Source organism: Nannobrachium achirus (genome assembly GCF_963921795.1).
Source record: "Nannobrachium achirus genome assembly, chromosome: 4".
Classification (NCBI taxonomy): domain Eukaryota; kingdom Metazoa; phylum Chordata; class Actinopteri; order Myctophiformes; family Myctophidae; genus Nannobrachium; species Nannobrachium achirus.
This window is the reverse complement of record NC_137813.1, coordinates 63202061-63224790: the sequence shown is the minus strand read 5'-3', so window position 1 is coordinate 63224790 and position 22730 is coordinate 63202061. Positions and strand designations below refer to the sequence as shown.

Here is a 22730-nt window from a genome sequence, read left to right as displayed (position 1 = left end):
GGTTATATGGTCATGATTCACCTCCATCCTGGATGGCTTGGTTCGAGGCTTAACATAATTGTTATAAATATTTTTGTAAAAGTCTATGGCGAAAATGAATGGGGAATATTAAGTGACCCCAGGAATCCATTTCCGCTGCGATGCTCTATATAGGCCTATATATATCGTCACTGTCGGGCAGAAACCTTGTATCTCCAAGTTTCAAATGTGTACGTTTATCTGTAAAGTAAAGCCCTGGTTCATCACACAAGACTATTGCACAAAACTAGTGAAAATAGCTGATTTACAAGCACACAACGCCTCGCACCGCGAGGCGTTGTGTGCTTATGGATCGGCTATTTTCACTAGTTTAGATCATTTTTAAAACGATAAATACAAAACGAAAGTTTTTTGGGCATACAAGGTTTCCACTCGACAACGACGATATGTCCTCTTTATGTTTTACTCTTCCTGGACGTAGAGCCGGCGGGAAGAATGACCATTTGAATGTTGACCTCTGGATCGAAATCAAAGCTGATGTCCAGATAGGCCCTCACGTGGTAGTGCAACGAGATGATGTCACAGTGGTCGACGGTGGGGCTCTGGTCCGCGGGGATCAACAGCTGACAAGTGATTGCTTTGCTCGTGTCGGGTTCGACGACGTCCCCCGCCGCTCTGCACACCTCCGCCTCACTGCGCTCGGTTTTGCGGTCCACGCGATACGCCAACGTCTGAAACAGTTTGAATTTGGGCTTCACCGGCCGAGAGGAGGAATTGTTGACTTTGGCCACGACGGTCATTTCCTCTCCCGGACAACAGGCTCCCCTGCTCACAGAGGCCTCCATTTGGACCCGTCCTTTGGAGAAGAAAGTGCCGAGCTCCTTTTCCACCGCGCCGACCTGGGGAGACATCGCAGACGGTGTATGGACTTGTTAACGAGAGTCAGCTCGCGCCTCGCGACGCAATCCGGCCTCCAGCTCCTGGCGAGCTTGGCCTCCAACATGTAGACGATGTTTCCGTGCTCTCCGTTGAAGGACGGCGGCATGTTCCCCACCGGTATCTTGAAGCTGAAGTTGTAGACGTGCGTCCCTCTGGGAAGAGCGGCCTCTTCTGCGTCTTCCGTGACCAGAAACTCCCTGAGTTTGAAATACCTTCTGGATGAGTGGTATTTGTTGTTGGTGTACAGAATCCCGTACTGTTTAGGCTGCCCCCACCACGCGTAGGCGTCCCCTTTGAGTTTGATGACGACACTTTTGACTTTGGTTTCCTTCTCTAACTGGAACGTAACTCTGCCCGTGACCGTATCTCCCCCCGAAAAGGTCCCCTCCTCGTTGAGAACATTATCGTAAGTTATGTTAAGGTCTTTCACTGAAGGCATTACTGCTGGGAGGGGGGAAACGATGTCCTGCTATATCCCATTTATTTCTCTGTTGAATGTGAAGCACATTGATTTGCTAAGCTAGTTACATCAGTTTTCTACCCTTATATCAGACCATGATGTCACGCTGACATCACATGGACGCGTTTCCAGGGAGACGTGACAGAAGAAGAAGTAGGGAGAATGGGGTCGAAAGTGCAACCTTTTACTTTTTACGACTTTACACAAAGAGGGAAATCACTGGAGTGAAGATATTTGTTTGTGAGGTACTTACACATGTCCTCTGTCAATATCTACAACGATTTTTACATTTGAATGCGGACGAGTGGGAAATTATCGAATGGAAACAAGTTGAGCAACTGCACTTTCGTCCCTACTGATTGGGACGAAAGTGCATACGCATACCTGTTGGGCCTAACCTACTTAAAGGCCTGGTGTCCACTCAGTTTTGGTGCCCAGATTTCCAGCGGCCATCTTGAAAAAACAGTTGCCATCTTGGATTTTGAGTCCGTCAGTCCGTCCGTCCGTCCGTCCGTCACGCCACATCACGCCACGTCACGTCACGTCACACTTTTGCCCTACTGATATCTCCGCCACCGTTGCCCCTATCCATGCCAAACTTTAAACACACACTCCTTGGCTGCCAGCCCACAACCCCCACCCCTCATTTCTCACATGGCCCTCTTCTAGCTCCACCATAAGGGCGATTCTTGCAAAACACATTTTTGGACACTGCTCCTACAAATGTTGCCCTAAAATCACACGAATCGGTACACACTATCAGTATGTCTAAAGTCATGTCATCAACATGAATCTGTCCCATTTAGCGCCACCATCAGGCCGGTTTTTACATGCGACCTGATGGTCGCTTATCTCCCGATTAGGGAGTCTTACTGGTATAAGCCCAAAGAAGATGTCATTGCACTTTTTCGTCCCACACCTCTCTCTGGCAACATTTTCCTCATATAACCTAGCATGATAGGTAAACATTCAGGTGGATGGTAAGATACAGATAAAAAAATCGCATCTGTGCAAAGTGAGCGGTGCAAACTAATTCCTGCAAGGGCGCCTGCGCAAATCAGTGTTGATAGGCATGCATGGCAATATTCTTTTTGTTGTGTATGATGTCATTCTAGAGGTCTGCTCAGACTATATAAGGTTTTTGTGGGTCCTGACCTTTACACCAGCTCAAATTGAACAAAACCCAGGATTCGAAACAGCAACCATAGTCTGCGAGGGTAATGTAGCGTGGTCGCTGTCTTGAATCCTGGGTGGTGGTCGATTTGTGCCAGAAAGGTCCAGGATGTCACAGCCTGACCGGTGTGGGTGTGTCTAGGAGGGGGTCCTCCCTGTGTGAACACCTGCCTCCACTCATCCTGCAATCACCCACAGTATTTAAGCCTGCAGTCTCCGGCCAGCTCTTGCCAGATTGTTTTGCATTCAAAGCCGAAAGCATTGTTCTTGCCAAGTTCAAGTTTTTTCCCTGACTGACCTCTGTTTGTTTTTCTCCTAGACTACGCTTTTGCCTTGCCCCACTGTACCTCTGCCTCGCTGACTGCCCTTTTGGATCTCGACCCCGTTTCCCCTTACTGTTTATGTTTTTTTTTCCTGCCCCTTGCCTGCCTTGATTTGCCTTGACTTTTGGTTAATAAAACCATTTAAACCTGTGCCTTGTGTCTGCATTTGGGTCCTTCCACGTGAGCCTGACACAGGATATGTGGTTGGTCAGACTTTTCCCTCTAACTTTGACTGACGGCCAACGCGAAGAAGTGCTGGGTTGCCTCTTGGAAACAGATTATGTTGGTTACACCATCAGGAGTATATTATGCGCAACATACCAGCCAGGTATGTGGAAGCATCCAGTAATGTAGACATCCCTTTTGAACCTGTTATGTCACTGCAAAGGGTGGAGACCAAGTCTGGTGAGGAGGATGAGGAGTTCCTCTTCAAAGATCGGACCAAGCTGTATCACTGGGACCGGGACAATCAGTGGACAATCAGTGGAAGGAGCGTGGAGTGGGCAAAATCAGAATTCTCTTTCACCCTGTCAAACACTTCTACCACATCCTGATGAGGCGTGAGCAGGTGCTGAAGGTGTGTGCCAACCACACCATCTCCCAGGCCATGGAGCTCAAACCCATGAGATCATCAGCCAAAACCTTGGTCTGGACCACCAAAGACTACTCAGAGGGCGAGGGCCAAGTAGAACAGCTGTCAACTATATGTTCAAGACCACGGACTTGACTGAATCTTTCAAGAAGACCTTCTGTAAGTGCCCGAAGAGCATGGACCAGCAGGCTCCGGAAACACAGACCCTGGGCAAGAATACAAAAGAACCACAGACCCTTGTCAAGGAGATTCCAGAACCACAGACCTTGAGTCAGGATGTTCTAGAAAAAAGATCCTTCTTCAAGATGGTGCAGAACGACAGAGGCCAGAAGATGAATATTTTAGTTTGTCAAGATCTGTTCGTCAACAAATTCAATGGTCTAAAGGGTGAACCAATCAGGTGCCTCCGTGTCTATGACATCACTTTTTTATAACGTATTTTCTGCGGCCTAAACACGTTCTAAATCAGAGTGCCTCTGTGCCTATGAAATCATGGACAAATGAACAGAATCGAAGTGTTTCATTGGTCTAGTTAACTCATGTTATCATCATTAGTGACAGCATAATTTTTTTTTCAAAAGCTGTTTATTTGTATTTTAAACTTGTATTAGTTGGCTATCATTTATAACCTGTAAGATTTTCCACAGTCTGTCTAAAAGTGTGGTTATTTTATCGCTTATCAATGATATTCATCTAATACAATTTTGAAATTCAAAGTCAATGGCCTAAAGTGTGAACCAATTGGGTGCCTCCGTGTCTGTGACATAATATTTTCTGCGGCCTAAACGCGTTCTAAATCAGGGTGAACCAATCGGGTGCCTCTGTGACTATGACATCATGGACAAATCAACAGAATCGAAGTGTTTCATTGGTCTAGTTAATTCATGTTATCTTCATTAGTGACATCATCATTTTTTTTCAAAAGCTGTTTATTTGTATTTTAAACTTGTATTAGTTGCCTATCATTTATAACCTGTAAGATTTTCCACAGTCTGTCTAAAAGTGTGGTTATTTTATCGCTTATAAGTGATATATATCTAATACAATTTTGAAATTCAAGGTTAGCACCGCTCAATAATTTTTTATGACGTATTTTACGCGGCCTAAACGCGTTCTAAATCAGGGTGAACCAATCGGGTGCCTCTGTGGCTATGACATCATGGACAGATCAACAGAATCGAAGTGTTTCATTGGTCTAGCGTTAGTCCAATGAAACTTTTTTACCAATAGTTTTGGTAAAAAAGCGGTCTATAGGAGCCGCTCAAAAAATGACTGTCACAGATATCTGTATCTTACCATCCACTTGAATGGAGAAAGATATTTTTTGTATCTGTTTATCTGGCCCAGTGGGAATGGGCCTTAAGTCTGATTATGATTGGTGTTAGTTAGTGTAGTTGAGTTCTATGAGGGATTAGTGACATCCTATGGGGAGAGGTGACGTTCTGGCAACCTCAAAGGAAAATAACAAAAAGTCTAAATGATAAAAGTCAACAGATTTTGAGGCAAATATTTGACTCAATTCCAGATATTGGCAATTCATATTTAAATTGTTTGGGTATGTACCTGTATCCTGCAGGTAACTAGGTTCGGTTTGTAAATATAAATGTTTAATTGTGAACCAATCTGCCATGAGTCCATATCTAACACAATGCAATGGTGTCTCATAGACCGATTAGAAGGCCACTTTAAAAGTTGACAATGCATTGAGGTGGTTGTTTCATGCAAGTTAATTTCATTTGTGAGCCCAGAGCAGAGGCTAGTTTTTGCTCACTTTATCAAAGTCAGAAAAATCAATGTTGCCCACCTGTGGAGTGTGGACTAGAACATTGTTTAAAATATTTGTATTAAAACACAGGTTACGGTACACAGTTTCAAATCAAATAGGCCTATATAGGCTACTTGAAGTGCATCCCTATTTTCTAAAACACAGACATACACATCAAATAAACAGACAATGAAAGAACACAAATGCCAAATGTAGGCCCACATATGGGGAAGTCTCATAACTGTTCACAGCCAAGGCTGCTTCTATAACCAAATAAATGTGTAATACAAACGGACTAGAACATTCTGACATTGTGATATTTGATGTCTGGTGGTCATGCCGGAAGGCTCTCTCCATTCCGACATGTCGCCACTCCGAAATTGACTTCTTATTGTCGGAGTGGCGACTGGAGAGATGCACTCGCAGCATGCCACGGTACTTGTCAATGTGTTCACTACTAACATCATAGCCTGCTGTGTGGTAGGCCTGAAATCTGTAGACCAGAAAAAATGTAATAAAGAGGGCTACAGCCCCCTCTGGTGGCCAAAAGACCCCCACGTCCCAAGCCACTCAAGGTTTGAGAGTGTAACGTCGCCGGCGTCGCTGCCATGTCAACGTGGGATGCATGCAACCACATAGACCTCCAGCCGCTTCAACTCTCCTGAACTGAGGTTGTTGCTGTTGTCACCACTGTGTCCTCCGGCCGAGAGATGTCATGTCACCAACAAGACACGACTGCAAGTAGACCAAACTGCTTAACAAACACATTCGGTTGTTTTACAGTAAAACGCATGTTTGGACCCATTTTCTTTGGTGGAAAAACGGTGCGAGAAACGTCATTTTGAATTATTTTTCTATAGTTTTATTCAAACTTTCAACTTTTTTAGACTTTTTCTTTCTTTCTTTTTCTTAGGATGACAATGGAATATCATTAAACGCCGACGTGTTTAAAACACAAACGTAACAAAGCCATGAGCATGGTGAGTTTGCATGAGTTGGTGGATGTGGCGCTGGGTTCCTCCGACGCAGGGCTGGTGAACTTCAGGGCTCTCCACGCCGCGCTGCGCGCCATGCTGGAGCACCTGGACCTCCACCATGCCCTGACCACCTGGACACCCCACGATGGAGACCACCGCCCGTCTCCTCCTCCTCATCATCATCACCAGCACAAGTCAACAGGTCCGTACATCTGATCATGTGAATGTATTGCTGCTTATGGTATTTGGTGATTTATTAGATTATGAAAATGGTTGGAATGTTGTCACAATCTTTACCTTTCAAATTATCCCACTTAGGCCACTTTGTGACTTTTTGAATTTAAAAATGTTCTTGATAGGCTAGTTATAGTTATCATTGCATCCAGGGACGGCTCTAGGGAGGGGCAAGGGTGGGCTTTAGCCCCCTCTGGTGAAGGACTAGCCCCCCCCTAAGCCCCTCCCTCCCCACAAACCCAATTGTGGGAATAAATAAATTAATATGAAACATACATGAATATGTGAAAGACAACTGACTGACTTGGGCAGTTTGTTCTGCATGCAGGAAAGTGTCTTCAGCCTCACATATTTGGAGCTGGCATCTGCCAATGATCTGGTCTGTTCAGTTATCAATACCATAAGCAAGAGAATCTTGTCGTATTAATATTATTCATTATTGTTTGTTGCCAAAATTCATTAGCCCCCGCTCTAAAAAAGCCAGCCCCCCCATAGCACCCCCAGTCCCAATTTTCTGGAGCCGTCGCTGATTGCATCGTTTAGCGTTATCATATTATGCCTAGGCTAAGGCTATAGACATTTTTATTTTATTTTATATGCACATTAACATGAAAACAAGTCTGGGAAGTCATGTGATTATTTTGGATTTTCTCTTTTATTTTACCTATAATTTATATAGAATATAATAGGTATGCAAATCGCTCAACATGCAACATAGCAACCAAGCTGAATTTCATCCATTAGGCCTATTAGATAACATTTCTAAAAGTTTATAGCCATTGCTGGGTTCATGAAATTTCCACTAGACTACTGCTATGCATCAGTGTTTCTCTTTCAAATTTCAAGGTCTCACCTTATAATAATTAATTAATTGTACAAATGGAACCAAATATGTGTACACTGTCAGAGTTACAGACTTGTATGGGTCAATGTAGACCCCCCTAAAGGCTCTTTTTTTAAATGGCCAAAGTGTAGGCCTATATAGTGCTTTAGTGGTTAATGTTTTGTGATAATAATCTACACAACTTTTCAAATAATTGCGTGAAGTAAAAGTAGGTACAATATTTGCCTCTGAGAAGTATGCAACATCTAAGTAGAATTACAGAGCAGTGATTCTCAACCTTTTCAATTCCAAGGACCCTCACTTTGACATGCATTTGGGCCAGTAGTTCTCAAACCTTTCTTTCTGTGCCAAGAAGGACCCCTAAATGCATGTGTGGCCGCGGACCCCATCTGAAAATACTTTGTGTCAGGGACCCCCAGGAGAAAATATGGGATAAATATGGTTATAGATGGATCACAAATAGCCTACATTTTGATATTATTTAAGCTTTCAAGCGTTGTTATTATTAGCTATATAAAGTTAATGAAAATGAGCTCCACCTTTACCAACTGCAACAATGAAGTGATGAACACAATTATTGTACTCCAATAACATGATTTATATGATTCTGAATCGTATATTTAGCTCTAGAGCTTTTGTACTTTGACCTCACTTTCGACTGATGGATTGAATACTTTTATTAAAAGTCCAAAATTAACGGAGAAGAGGGCGTAAAATCAAAGTAGGCCTACTTTAATTAACTTTTAAAAGTTTGTGGACATGATTAAAGTACTTTGGTTTTAGGAGGAGGAGACTCTCCAACGCTATTTTTTGAGTGCTCGAATCTTTAATCCTTTCCAATGTTGGGTTCCTGTAGAGTTTTTAACTCAACTTGTATCTCCATTGACCACATTCACCTGGTGGCCATGTTTGAAATTTGCGTTGAAACCAGGTGGCAACTGGGGATGGTGTTTTCTGCTGGTGTTTCAGTCCGAGTGTATCAAAGGGTGCGTTCGGAAATGCGCACCGGGTGTGTGCTCAGTGTAGTGAGTGCCTAAACCTAACCCTAATCCTAACCCTAACCTCAGTAAAACTATGCCTAACCCTAACCCTAACCCTAACCTCAGTAAAACTATGCCTAACCCTAACCCTAACCTTAACCTCAGTAAAACTATGCCTAAACCTAACCATAACCCCTAACCCTAACCACACTCGGTGCACATTTACGAACACACCATTTGATACACTCGGACTGAATCACCAGCAGAAAACACTCTCCCGTGGCAACTGGGGTGGCATTTCATTAACTTGATGGCAAGATAGCCGCTGTCTGAATATGGTCAATTGGCATTGAGCACCAGGTTGATCTCCTGGGAAAGTGGTGAACAGGAAACTCAATGATGTTGGGCTCTGATTTCTATCCGTCTGTCTTTCAATGTTAATTGAGATACATAAAGTGGTTCCTGTGTAAATAATCCAAAAAGCTCCTTTTAGTTGACCGTGTACCAGCGATTTGTACTGTCATGAAACTGTACTTCTAATACATTCTTCAATCATTCCATCAATGGGTGAACCTGTGTTGCAATGTCTGCTTATAATAAGCAATTTGGGACTTAAAAAAAAGAAAAAAGTCAGCCATTCTATTCTTCAAGTTTAGCTGAGTTTTGGTGGGGAGTCTACATCTTTAATGGGGTTTGGCATATACAGTAGGTCAATTCACATTATGGGGGCAGAAACGTCGAATGCATCTTTCCTCTGTAATGTTTCAAATGCTTGCAAGCAACTAAAGCAGGGGTCTTCAACGTTATCAGGCCAAGGACCCCTTAATTGAGAGAGAGATGAAGCAGGGACCCCCACAACTTTTTCATAGATTCCATATAGTTTCATTGTTTGACAGCACAATCATCAGTGTATTTTGGATTCATGTGAATTTGTGTTTTCAGATATTTAACCACTTGAACCGTCAATACTTAATAAACTTGACCTTTCACTCTGTACATAGTCTGCTCTTTTTCCCCCTCTACACCAAACTCTTTGTCGAAAAATACGATCTACAAGCTCACAACGCCTCGCGCTGCGAGGCGTTGTGAGCTTGTAGATTCGCTATTTTTGTCTAAAGTTTTCCGAATATGGATGCTAGGGTTCAAGTGGTTAATACGAAAAAGGTGGGAAAAGTCACACAAAGATTTGGAGGACCCCCTGTAGTAACTCTGAGGACCCCCTAGGGGTCCCAGACCCCCTGTTGAAGACCCCTGCAGTAGGTCAATTCACATTATTGGGGCAGCAAACGTCGTTGTCGGTTGGAAACCTCGTATCTCCAAGTTTCAAATGTGTACGTTCTTCCCCAAGTAAAGCCCTGCTTCATCGTACAAGGCTGTCGCACAAAAGTACCGCGAGGCATTGTGTGCTTGTAGATCGGCTGTTTTCACTAGTTTAAATAATTTTTAAAATGATAAATGCAAAACCAACGGTTTTGGACATACAAGGTTTTCACCCAACAACGACGAAAGTAGAATGCATCTTTCCTCCGTAATAATTCAAATGCTCGCAAGCAACTAAAGTGTTTCTCCACTGTGGTGTTGTTGCATTCTGACTGCAGCCAGAGAGCTGAGCTGCAGCGCTGCCCAGAGGAGCATGGAGGAGAAGCTGCAGCACATAGAGCAGCAGATGTCCGCGTGGGAGAGGCTCCCCAGCGGCGCGGAGCTGCTGGAGCAGACCTCCTCCTCGTCCTCCAGGACCCCTGTCCAGGACATGTGGACCCTGATGCAGCTCCGCCACAGGACCCAGACCAACGAGGACGGGGTGTCCAAGGTAGGGACGGGACCATAATCGCCAATATGGTTTATCGTCATAAAAACACCAGTAAGACTCCGTAATCGTGAGATAAACGACTGTCAGGTCGCATGTATAGACAATAATGTTGTCTGCAAAAAGCAACCTCATGGTGGCGCTAGAAGAGGGGAATGTGCCAAGGAGTGTGTGCAAAGTTTAGCATGGATGGGGCAACGGTGCCGGAGATAAGAGTAGGGCCAAAAGTGTGACGTGACGTGACAGACAGACAGCCAGTGGAGCTTTTCATAGTAACACTATTGTGGAGATTTAAATGTATTGTGAAGTGATCCTCCGTCATGCACTGGGATCAATTCACCTTTTATTTGAGCTGCATATGCGGTACCATTTAAACTCTCTACAATTGGTCAAACGGACCTGGAAATGACGTACTTCATACAGTCTTTTTTTCCCACTCTCTACCAAATCTCTTTGCCAAAAAATAGCCGACGTGTTGTGAGCTTGTAGATCATCTATTTTCTTGGCAAATGTTCCACCTCAGGATAATGCGACAATATCGTAAATCGTAATTTCTTTGATCACAGTAATCATGACATGACGTTTTCATATCGTTCCATCGCTAGTCCATGTTCAGACTTACTTCCTGAGTGTGCTGTAGAACAGAGATTCTCAACAAGTGGGTTCTCAAACATTTTTGTGTCAAGGACCCCCTAATTGACACTTTAGCCTGGGGACCCCATTTGAGAAGATTTTTCAGGGCTCTATAGCAGTGATTCTCAATCATTTTAATTTCAAGGACCCCCAGTTTGACGTTAACCTTAGTACGGACCCCCATTTAATGGTATTTCTATCTCTGAGACCCTAATTTATATAGCTAAATCGATGTAAATTTTACTCTGAGAGTGTGCAAATGGGTACACTATTATGGTGCATTCAAACCTGAAGAGATATATTTGTTTCTAGTTGCTTCAATCGCTTCACTTTGGTCCTGCTGGTTAGTGTTGGAAAAAGGGCGAAACACCTGGAAAAAAGTCCCTAAACCAAACACCCAAAACATTTCGTGTCTCCGGACATGTAACGTGTGTTACAGGCTACTCTCACTGTAGCGCGCCGCAGAGTGCACGAGGCCTTTGATGACAGAGCAGCGGACAATAGGAGACGGGCACCGCGCTCAACGCTTGTCTTCTCAAATGACCCGTCAGGCCAGGGTGTCTCTTCAGGTTTCGGAGGGGGGGGGTGCACACACGTCCTGAAAGGCCACGCCGATGTTAAGTCATGCTCGTGCTTGTCCGCAGTGACACTGCGCTGGTTCAACCCGTTAGACCTGGAAGCACTTTAACCATCATTTTATGTTTGAACTATTAAGACAAAAACTTCCGGGTTTAACAGCAGACATACAAGCTCACGTCGCGTCGCAGATGCAACCCGTTGTGAGCTTATAAACCGGCGGCGGAAGCTCGGTGCAGACGTCTGCGCAATGCACTATGGGGTGTTGGAAACTCGTGGATATATATTCTTTTTTTTTTTGTGATGACGTCACAATCGGCAGATGACGTCACAATCGGCAGCAAATCTGGATAGCCTGTTTTGAGAACCCGTGGGATACTTTTAACCTTCGCCTTCTCAAAACCAGGGAAAGACACAACGGTCAGAAATGGGACTTTGTGAGGATAGAAGGTGCTAGTGGGACCCCAAAAAAAGGTTTTAAAATAGGAAAAGTGAAATTTCATGGTGTATCACCTTTAATGCCTTAAGAACAGAGCGGAAAGCGTCCGTGACGTTTTAGATTTGAGCTGTCCTCTTAGGATTTTCTTTAGACATTTTACCTTGCCCCCCCCCCCCCCCCCCCCCCAGACACACACACACACACACACACACACACACACACACACACACACACACACACACACACACACACACACACACACACACACAAACACACACACAGGTAGGCTATTATGATTACACTTGGAGGGAGAAGTTTTTCCAAAAAAGTGTAGAGAAAGTGTTAAAATTATGTTTTTTGTGCACCTGCACGCACCAGTTCATTAAGTATGCCTGGTTGTCATGGTGGGTGGTGACCCAGCTGAAGTTAGCCACACCCACAGTGTTATTGTGTGGCAGGGGATGATATTATGAAGTAACCAAAAATACACAGGGAAGACATGTTTGCATATTATAACCAAACATGGGGGTCTATTACAGAAACAGAAAAAGTAAAAAGACTATAGCACCGCCTCTTTAAGATATTTGTTATTTGGGCCTTTTATTGATAGGGAAACAGGAAACGGAGAGAGAGATGGGGGGGGGGGGGGGGGGGGACATGCAGCAAAGGTCGTCGGGAATGGGACTCAAACTCGCGACATGCTGTCAGGCTGCACAGAGCCTATGTGTGTTATGCGCCTGGACCGCTAGGTCAGCTGGCGCCCCTTTTTTTGATTGATTTGAATAAAAAAATGTTTTAAAAATCTTCTCTTCGAGGGGGGCACAAAACCTTTTCAGGTGGGGGGAGGGGGGTCATACATATCAATTTGGAACCAAGAGGGTTTGAGAACTACTGAGACGTGCAGAGAATGTTAGAGAGGCAGGGGCTGACATTTCTAAAAGTGCCTTTTGGTGGAAATATCGAAAATAGCAGACCTCCAAGCTCCCTTTTATCCACTCGTCACTGTTGTGAGCTTGGGGGTCGGCTATGTTCGGTGCTTGATACCACACTGAACCAAGCATAATCAAGCGAATACCGGAGATGTGGCGTAACGGCATGGACTTCTACACAGAGAGGGAACATAAGATGCGGCATTCAAGTTCAGGAGAGTTTGGAAAAGGCAATTCTCTTGAATGCTGCCTTCAGGTGTGGCATGGAAAGATTACATTTGCATTTCTACCACTTTTTGTGGTCACATGTCCAGATACTGGATTCTGATTTGCAGTGGTAACTGGTGATTTTAGCAGTGGTAAAACAGTCAACAACCTTGAGTTGGCTCATGGACCCCGCCCACTGTTGTGTTGCAGTTGTAATATTTCCAAGACCTTGCAAGTTACAACTGTGTTTTCTTTCATTTATATGGTAGAAGTGGTAGAAAGCAATTTACCATTCGAGGGTCGTGGGTTGTTGGCTGATTTACCACTGTTTCAGGGTTGTGGCACGAGGCGAACCCACTCCCTCTCATGGTAGATGGCTTACTTCTTTCACCATAGTGAAAACTGCATTCATGGTTCTGGAGAGGGCACTTTTTACAGACAGATAAAAGGGCAGGGGCTCAAGCCCCCTTTGATGTCTATGTGTGCACGTGCCTGGTCCTCAGGCCTTCTTATTGGGTCGATATGACGCAGAAGTTTCAACCGAGCGATGGCGACGACGGAGGGAAAACATTAACGCAGTTGTTTGCAGGGACATTGCCCGGACTTGCCGTCATCATCCCTTTTATCCTATCTCGCCACTGATCTCTCTCCCTCTCTCTCTCTCTCTCTCTCTCTCTCTCTCTCTCTCTCTCTCTGATAAGGGCTTGTAATTAGCCCCCTGCAGAGATGCCTGTGCACTGTCATGGTATGAATAGCTCCCAGTTGAGGTTGAGGCCAAAAAAAAAAAAAAAAAAAAGAAAACGCCTGAATGATTCATGGTGACCCGTGGACACACTTTGGGTCAAACTGCATTGTGTTGAACGCTAGCCACTGATCCCTTACAGGTCTGTCTGTAGCTCTGAAGAGGGTACAAATGGAGCCAAATGGACCAGTAAAAAGGGCCCATTTGGTTCCATTTGTACTCTCTTATTAACACTAAGGATTCACTGTGCAGCGTGCTCGTGGACCTCTACGCTGCCACACTTTACTTATGTTCAGAGACCCCCCCCGCCCCCAATTAACAATTTGGGCATTTAGTAGATGCCTTTTAAACCTAAACCTGAGCATAGTAAGTAAGTACAGCACAAGGTCATATTTTGGGGCTTGACCCCAAAACCACTTTACTTTCGTCTTATATAGTGTCAGTGTGTGTGTGTGTGTGTGTGTGTGCGTGTGTGCGTGTGTGTGTGTGTGTGTGTGTGTGTGTGTTTGCTATAGGCGACAAACTATTGTATTTGGTCAGAGATTTCTTTTCCCCAGTAAAGTCAACGGCAACCATACTTGCAATTTCCCTGAATTGCATCTTTCTATCCACCTTTCTATCCGCCAGAATTATCCGGTTAACAGCAGACATACAAGCTCACGTCGCGTCGCAGATGCAACCGTTGTGAGCTGCGACGCCGGAAATGCAGCACGCCTTCTGCACAATGCACGGTGGGATGTTGGAAACGTGTGGATAGCGCAAGCAGAGCAAGCACTGTAATGGGCTGTATGGAGGTGACTGGGTATTTTGAAGACCGTAGCCTTTAAACAGCTGTGATTCTGGGAAAGCATGTACTATGTACTAGGGCATTCACGAATAGTGATTTTTAGTATTCTAATTATTCAACCTCAAAGTATTCGAATAGTCGAATATTCGACAGGACTGGCCAAACTGTCAAATATTAAGACTACACAACGGCTCGCGTTGCGAGGCGTTGTGAGCATGTAGATCTGCTATTTTCACAGGGGGAAAAAAAAGCGAATATTCGACTTCGGTGAACAACGTCGAATAGTGACTTTGATATTCGAATATTCGAATATTTGGTGAATGCCCTACTATGTACCGGTATGTATGTATGTACGTGACACCTACAGCCAATGAGGGACCAGCATTCCTGGTGATGATGTCAGCAGAGTTTGGTACGTAAGAGCGCTCTTGTTTAACGGGTCTTCATTAACGGGTGAAGACATTAGTGACATGAGGCCAGCAGCGCACACCTCGTGGCGCACTCTGCTCGCGCTGACAGTACATAGGCAGGACTTTTAGCCAATGAGGAGCAACGTTCTTGGTGACATCACCACCAACAAGTGCTACCTGATATAAGGTTAATATCGGAATATCGGGGGCTAAAACGGCCCCCACAAAAGTGTGAAAAGTGATGACTCATCACTTTTCATCACTAAACCATAGTCTTGTGGGGCCGTTTTTTAGCCCAAGGAATGTTTTTTGTGCAAAACAGATGCTTGCAATGGATTCAGAATCATGACCCCTCATATGCTACTTAAAGCAGATTCTTTTTTTGCTTTTTTCCCCCCTGTAATGTAAAGTTAATGGGACACCAACTCTAGCGGCTGATAACACCAATTTAGCTGTGTCTCAGAAAGGGTTATCATACCAAATTATAATCTACAGATATAGAGCTTTTCAAAAATGCATGATAACCTTTGCCACCTTTCCGATACCGACATCTCGTATGGCCCATGGAATATCTGGAGTGAATGTGGAAATATAGTGGCCCTCTCTTAGCCTGGTTAATAAACCAGACTGCACAACACCACCCCCTGTTGGTAGTGGTGGTGTTGTGTAGTCTGGCCCTTCACATTAAATAAGCTTTTTCCACCAGCCCTCAGAGAGGGCGAGCCAATCAGGGCTGTAGGCTTGGGGCACGTGGTGGGTGGTGGCCTGGTTCAAAACCATTCAGCCAATCAGGCGAGTCTGTGTGTATTCAAACACATTCCCCCCTCCACTCTTATTACAGACATCAAACAGATTGTAGTCTTTGATGCTTTCAGTGACTAACGAGCTATTGACACTTGTATGGCTCAATCAATTACAGCAGCTCACAAGCCCTTTGAAGTTCAGAGGGAGCAATTAAGAGCAAGTCAACTTAACATTCTTTTTAAACCACCCCCTGCCCGCCCCCCCAGAAGTGGAATGTCTGCCCTAAATCTCAGACTCTCTTCCCAAAACGAAGTGTGTGATAGAGTCTGACGCTTGCAGTCAGGCTAGCCCTCTCTATCATCAAAGTTGCCCACCCCTGCCTGCTGCTGAGTGAGGGATTGAATGTAGGAGTCTCTGAAGTAATGTTGGAGTGCCCGTTGGGTAGATCTTTGTGCCCATACATGGTGTTCCATGCGAGGCTTTGCGAGCCCACACTGTTTCATAGGGACAGTATCTCTAATCGTATTCCCTAAAAGCGGGAGCGCGGGTGCCACCAAGCAAACAACGTTAATTCCGAGCCCTGAATTATATCAAAAGAATAGAATAACGGAAATAATCAAGTTGCAGCCCTAATATGGTCGACTCATAGTGACGTCATCAGGATGACAAGACGCACTCGCCAAGACAAGTTTAAAAAAAGTCTCTGGCATTAAACCTACCTAATGAGAATCTTTCAATCTTTCCTCAAGTAAAACTGAAGTTAAGCCACTCCTCCAGCCGCCAGGACTCGCCATGCGGTGGAGAAAACAACAGCGCTTTAAGCTCGCCGCTTTACTCCTGGGTGTCCTCTTGCTCGCTGCTTTCCTCCTGTGTGTCCCCTCGCTTTCAGCCTATTTGGCCGGCGGGGAAAAGGAGGTGGATGAATCAGGCAATGCACCTTATGCACCTGACACGTACCCTTACATCATCGACGAGACGGACAAATGTCCGGAGGGGAAGGAGGCGCCGTTTCTGGTGCAGCTGATAACCGTCGAGGCTCATCAATTGGACCGCCGGGAGGCCATAAGACAGTCGTGGGGCAATGAGAGACTGGAGCTCCTCCCGCCGGGCAGGCAGCCAGTGGTCCGGCTGTTCCTGCTAGGGGGGGCGAAGGCAGGCGAGCGGGGACGCTTGCAGCAGATGGCCCTGGAGGCGGAGAGTCTGAGACACCACGATATCATTCAGCAGGACTTCCAGGACAGCTATTTCAATCTCACCAAGAAGACACTGATGGGCCTGGGCTGGGTGGCCACGCGGTGCCCGCGGGCCAGCTTCGTCCTGAAGACCGACAGCGACGTGTTCGTCAACACCAGGTACCTCGTCGACAAGCTGCTCAGACTGGAGCCCGGGGTGGAGAACTACATCACGGGCAAGATCTACAGGGGCGGCAGGCCGATCCGAGACAAGACCAACGAGAGGTACGTGTCCGAAGAGCAGTACTCGGGCCACACGTTTCCCCCCTACCTCTTCGGGGGCGCTTACGTGTTCTCTGGAGACCTGGCGGCGAAGATCTACAACGCCTCTCTGAATGTTCCCAGTGTCAGTCTGGAGGACGTGCATGTGGGCATACGCCTGGCTGAGCTGGGGGTGGAGCCCACGCCGTCCCCACCTAAAGAGTTCAACCAGGGCACTCATAGAGTGCCCTGGTCATACTACAGGTACAGTAGCCTGGTCTCCTCCCACAACGTGTCTCCCAACGACATGCTGGAGTTCTGGAACCGCCTGCAGCAGGCATATATATAGCTTTTATATTAAATAACAGTAGTCAGCGAGACCCGCGGGACCGCTACACCAGCAGCCCGGGCCATTTAATGCTAATTTCACTGTGGCTGTCACCCCCGCCCTAGCTCCTTTCTCGCTCCGCGGCTATTCCGCTCCGAGATGTGGTTCCTGCCCACAGCATGCCCAAATGAGGTTTCTCCGGGGTAGTTCACCAGGTTATCAACCGCTCTTACCGTCACTAAGCGTTGTATCCAAAAAGCAATGGTCCTATACCCGTCTCTTGCATCTCTGCTTTTTTAGCGGCGGGGGTAATCCAAGCGATTTGTTGAAACAATACTTTAAACACGCTTGTTTTGTCAGCCAGTTCTGTGTTTTTTTGTCAGTCTGTGGCCATTTCTCGCTCCGACCGCTTGGTGGCTGCAACACAGATTAATGGTGAGTCACGTGACTGCTTCCGTAACATTTCACTGGGAAAACATGGAGCTGGCTGACAAAATGAGCGTGTTTAAAGTATTGTTTCAACACAATGCTTGGATTACCCTCTCCGCTAAAAAAGTAGAGATGCAAGAGATGGGTATTATGACCATTGCTTTTTGGATACAACGCTTAGTGACGGTAAGAGCGGTTGATAACCTGGCGAACTACCCCTGGAGAAACCTCATTTGGGCATGCTGTGAGCAGGAACCACATCTCGGAGCGGCATAGCCGTGGAGCGAGTGGTTCTGAAAGGAGCTACCCCCGCCCCAACAGAGTAGACATGCTAGACATGCTATGTTGAGACGGGAGTGTGGCGGGCGCTCTGCTCTGTGTTGCCGACAGACAGAGAACATGTTCGCCAACTTTATACCGTCGGTCCCCGCAGATAATGACCATAAGGGGGCGCTGTGAGAATGGCTGTTTGAGGGCGTGATTACTTTGAGCCCCACGACAGAGCAAACCTTTTTTCCTGACTAATCCTGGCTTCCGTATGGAAGATAGAATGTTGGGCCAACAAGCCAAGAAGAATCACAACCAGGCCTCCTTGGACTCGGTGGAAACTCCAGCCGAGAGCCCTGAAGGTCTTGCCTTAAGTAATGGCTGTCATTGCAGAAAGCACGATCCTGGCACGGATAGATACGTTAATCACTGAGGTGAATACAGAAATAGATTCAGTGCGGAAGGATATGGCGAAGCATGAGACCTGTGTAAACGACCTGGGGTAGGACTGAGCACCTATTCAGACCAAGATAGCGGATATGGAGAACGAACTAGGCCTGCTGTTATGTGCCTGCACCCGAAGGTCGCCGACTCGGGCGCCCTAGCTAAATCATTAGAGCATGCCCTGAGCTACATCTGTGCAAAATTTGGCACTTTTAGACTGATTAGCACGAGAAAAAAAAACCCTAAGGCCTCCGACTAACATGAATGCTCACCCATACATGCATCGTTTTCTCATTTCATTTCTAGCCCAAGGAATGTTTTTTATGCAAAACAAATGTATGCAATGGATTCAGCATCATGACAAACCCCTATAGTTAGACCCCTCAGATCCTACTTAAATACCCATGGGTATTTTCCTCCTGTATAGAAAGTCGATGGGAGCCCAACTTGATTTGGCCGCTGTGGCGACCCCGAAGGTCGTCGGCTCGGGCGCCCTAGCTAAATCATTAGAGCAAGCCTTGGGCTACATCTGTGCAAAGTTTTGCGCTTTAAGACAAAATTGCACGAAATTAGCATTAGCTCCCCTTAAATCCCCACACTATGGCCCTCTCTAGGGAGGCTGCCATGGCCTTTTACAGAGGGCGCTACTGAGTTTTTTCTCTGTGTGCTGCGTCATTGAACATCTTTTCGCTTCCTCCCAAGTACGTTGCCAGATTTTGCCAAAGAAACAAGCGGCCAGGTCTATGAAAATAAACCCAATAGAAGCAACTAGACTTGTTTGCGACACATTGTGAGCTTGTAGATCTGCTATAAAAAAAAAAAAGAAAATTTATATATACTGTATATTGAGAAAAAACACATCTATTTTTGAAACTTTTTAACAACACAAACTTTGTGTGGAGGTCCCTGGCACCATATATGTTCAAAGATGGGGTCTGCGACTGTGGACAAATATATTAATCTAGGGTCTTGATATAAAGAAAATAAATAAAAGGAACCAATTAGCCAGTAGCTATGCCCCTCCCCTAAAAGCTTTTGTCCAATGCTAGCTTAGCAACCGGCAGCTTGCCAAGGCTGTTGCCAAGGCAAACCTTGGCAAGCAGGAAGTTATTCTAAGCTAGCATTGGACAAAAGCTTTTTGGGAGGGGCATAGCTACTGGCTAATTGGTTAAGCAGCTAAATCTTTTAAGCCCCAAATTGCTCATTATAAGCAGACATGGCAACACAGGTTCATTCAGAGCCCAGTGCCCAGAAAGGGTGAAGCCAGAAATCTGACGACTGCAGCGACGTAGCACTGTTTCCTGCAACGATGCTACCCCCCTTTTTTCTTTTTCTTTTTTATCCTTCACACTTGTGAGTGTCAACAAAGTGACGTTCTTCTTAGGGCCGTAGCGCGTCTAATCAGCGCTCTATGCAAGGTCTCTCGAATGCGCCTCTCTCCACTCGCGTGTTAGTCGGTTTTGGCCCAGTTTGGGTCCACTCCCTCCATTTCGGCGCCCCCTCGGCATCCCCTCTAGGATGGCGCTCTAGGCGGCCGCCTATAGCTCGCCTATAGCTAAAAACGTCCCTGGTTCTTCCTGCGTTTAGGTCTGTCCCGTTGGTTAGTGAGTGTCTCTACCGGGTGAGAGTACAGCAGTGCTGAACCATGAACCTGTAGAGCTTGTGACCCCACAGAGCCTGTGGGCTCTTCCATCACTGAGCTAAGACCTTCCAGGTTATTATTTTAACATGGGAGTGGATGGGGGTCAATGCGTCCGTCGTGAGATGTGTGGCTTCGCCCAAAGCCATCTACTGACATTTTAAAGGGATCCCTGGCTAATACGACAAATATGCCTTAATACTTTATAATAACATTATATTGTCCTCTATGACTACAATGTAAAATTAAAAACACCTTAAATATTGTATTTCTTCTAGAAATAGCTAATCTTTCACTCAATAGGGGAAATGCCTGTCACAAGTTGATAAAGTCATAAAACCATGTGCAATCTATCCCTATGGAATTTGTGGCATGCAAAATGCAAATCTATAAAGCTAGTACTTCGAAGCTATATTAGTAAGGGAAAGTTAGCCGAGTGCTGGACCAATCTGGGAACTAAATCCTTACCAATAGTTTCTTCACAAATGTCTTCATAAAGGTGTCTACTATCACCTCTGGACTTTTTCAAGTACTTTTCCATTCCATATAGCTACTCTTGGTCGATCAATAAATGTGTGTAATCTCTGCATGTGTTCATGTCATGGTGCGGGTGTGTCCATATGTGTTGAAATATAATGTTCATGTATTTGAGAATCACCATTTACATATTTATATCCACAATAATATTTTTTTCTTTTAAAATAACGACACTATCGACACGTGTGTGTGTGTGTGTGTGTGTGTGTGTGTGTGTGTGTGTGTGTGTGTGTGTGTGTGTGTGTGTGTGTGTGTGTGTGTGTGTGTGTGTGTGTGTGTGTGTGTGTGTGTGTGTGTGTGCGTGCGTGTGTGTGTGTGTGTGTGTGTGCGTGTGTGTGCATACCAAACCCAAGTTGAAACAAAGGAAATTCCCAGGTTCTATTGACAGAGATTCCTGTGTGCATATTTAGTGGTACTGTTTAACCAGTCTCAGATGTGTCCAGACATGAAGCTGTGGCATGCATAGTCCCCCCCCCACCGACACACACACACACACACACACACACACACACACACACACACACACACACACACACACACACACACACACACACACACACACTGCAGGCTCTAATCACTAACAGCCAGTTAATGAGTGAACGCTATAGGTACAAGATGGAAGTCGCCCACCTTAAGTGGGTCACCCACGTGGTCAGTAGCGGAAAGCAACTCAGGGAATCCAACAGGAGGTCTTGTGGACCCCCAGGAGTAATTGAGGGAGTGGATGGATGGATGGATGGATGGATGGATGGATGGATGGATGGATGGATGGATGGATGGATGGATGGATGGATGGATGGATGGATGGATGGATGGATGGATGGATGGATGGATGGATGGATGGATGGATGGATGGATGGATGGATGGATGGATGGATAGATAGATAGATAGATAGATAGATAGATAGATAGATAGATAGATAGATAGATAGATAGATAGATAGATAGATAGATAGATAGATAGTTCTACCACTTTTTGTGGTCACAGGATTCTGATTGGCTTAAAACAGTGGTAAATCAGTCAACAACCTTGAGTTGGCTCATGGACCCCGCCCACTGTTGAACAATTAATGATTGTAACTAAATAACCTTGCAAGTTACAACTGTGTTTTCTTTCATTTATATGGTAGAGGTGGTAGAAAAGCAATTTACCATTCGAGGGTTGTGGGTTGTTTGGCACTCGGCTTAGCCTCTCACAACCCTGAAACAGTGGTAAATCAGCCAACAACCCACTCCCTCTCATGGTAAATAGCTTACATAGATAGATAGATAGATAGATAGATAGATAGATAGATAGATAGATAGATAGATAGATAGATAGATAGATAGATGACACATCTCTTCCATGTCGATCGAATGTCGATCCATAGCGTAATACATATCAAACTCGTAAGGTGTGGCGGGGTGTCTCCTGAAAAAGGCAGAGACTCACCTGTACCACATCGTTTATCCCAGTTAGTCTGGGATCACTTCACTTTTCGAGGTTTGATCCGGTCGGGAGAGGAAACCACTTTACGTCATGTTGTAGTACTCAAAGGACTACAATTTGCCGGAACTATCAAACCGGATTCAGTTTTAACCCAAAATAATTCCCCTGCACTCAAGGACATACTTTTAGGGCATACCTAATAAACTCCTTGATGCGACGTAGTTTTGCTTTTGAAAATTTGGTTCGGGATATGCATCTTTTATTCCAACTCGTAGCGACTGGCAAGACTACACAGGCTACTCGAGCATTTTAATAGGGATTGGGGAAACAAACGGAGGGAACCAAAACAAAGCAACGCCGCTTCTTCAGCTTGTGGTTTCCGCCTAGACCGGATCAAACCACCCGTTGTTAACGATCACCAGGCTTTCCCTCAGAAAGCCTGGTGGGCGAGGTTAATCCCAGTGGTTCTCCCTGACGGGTCCATTTGGTTCCATTTGTACACTGTCAGAGTTAAGGGAAGACCTTGACATTTGAAAGTTGGAGAACCACTGCAGTATAGAGCATCGCAGTGGGCGTGGTTTTACTGGTCCCACTAAAAAATATCCCGTTCATTTTCCTCATAGACTTTCACGAAAATATTTATAACAATTATGTTAAGCCTCGAACCAAGCCATCCAGGATTGC

At 45.4% G+C, this 22730-nt stretch overlaps 2 protein-coding genes across 2 annotated transcripts in view; one reads left to right on the top strand and one right to left on the bottom strand.

The window, feature by feature from the left end:
• Window positions 1-434: 434 nt before the first annotated feature.
• LOC308283076 (arrestin domain-containing protein 3-like) lies at window positions 435-1357 on the bottom strand (the record flags this gene model as incomplete). Its single annotated transcript, XM_080723466.1, has 2 exons — window positions 435-878; window positions 941-1357. 2 exons carry the CDS (start codon window positions 1355-1357, stop codon window positions 435-437), a joined length of 861 nt encoding a protein of 286 aa, XP_080579592.1.
• Window positions 1358-6208: 4851 nt separating this feature from the next.
• Window positions 6209-22730, top strand: part of LOC308283075 (uncharacterized protein) — a gene marked incomplete at its 5' end in the record, with an annotated part of 64027 nt that continues 47505 nt past the window's right edge. The window contains 2 exons of the mRNA XM_080723465.1: window positions 6209-6410; window positions 9865-10076. Of these exons, the coding sequence (XP_080579591.1) occupies window positions 6209-6410; window positions 9865-10076 (414 nt within the window). The remainder of the gene's footprint in view (window positions 6411-9864; window positions 10077-22730) is intronic.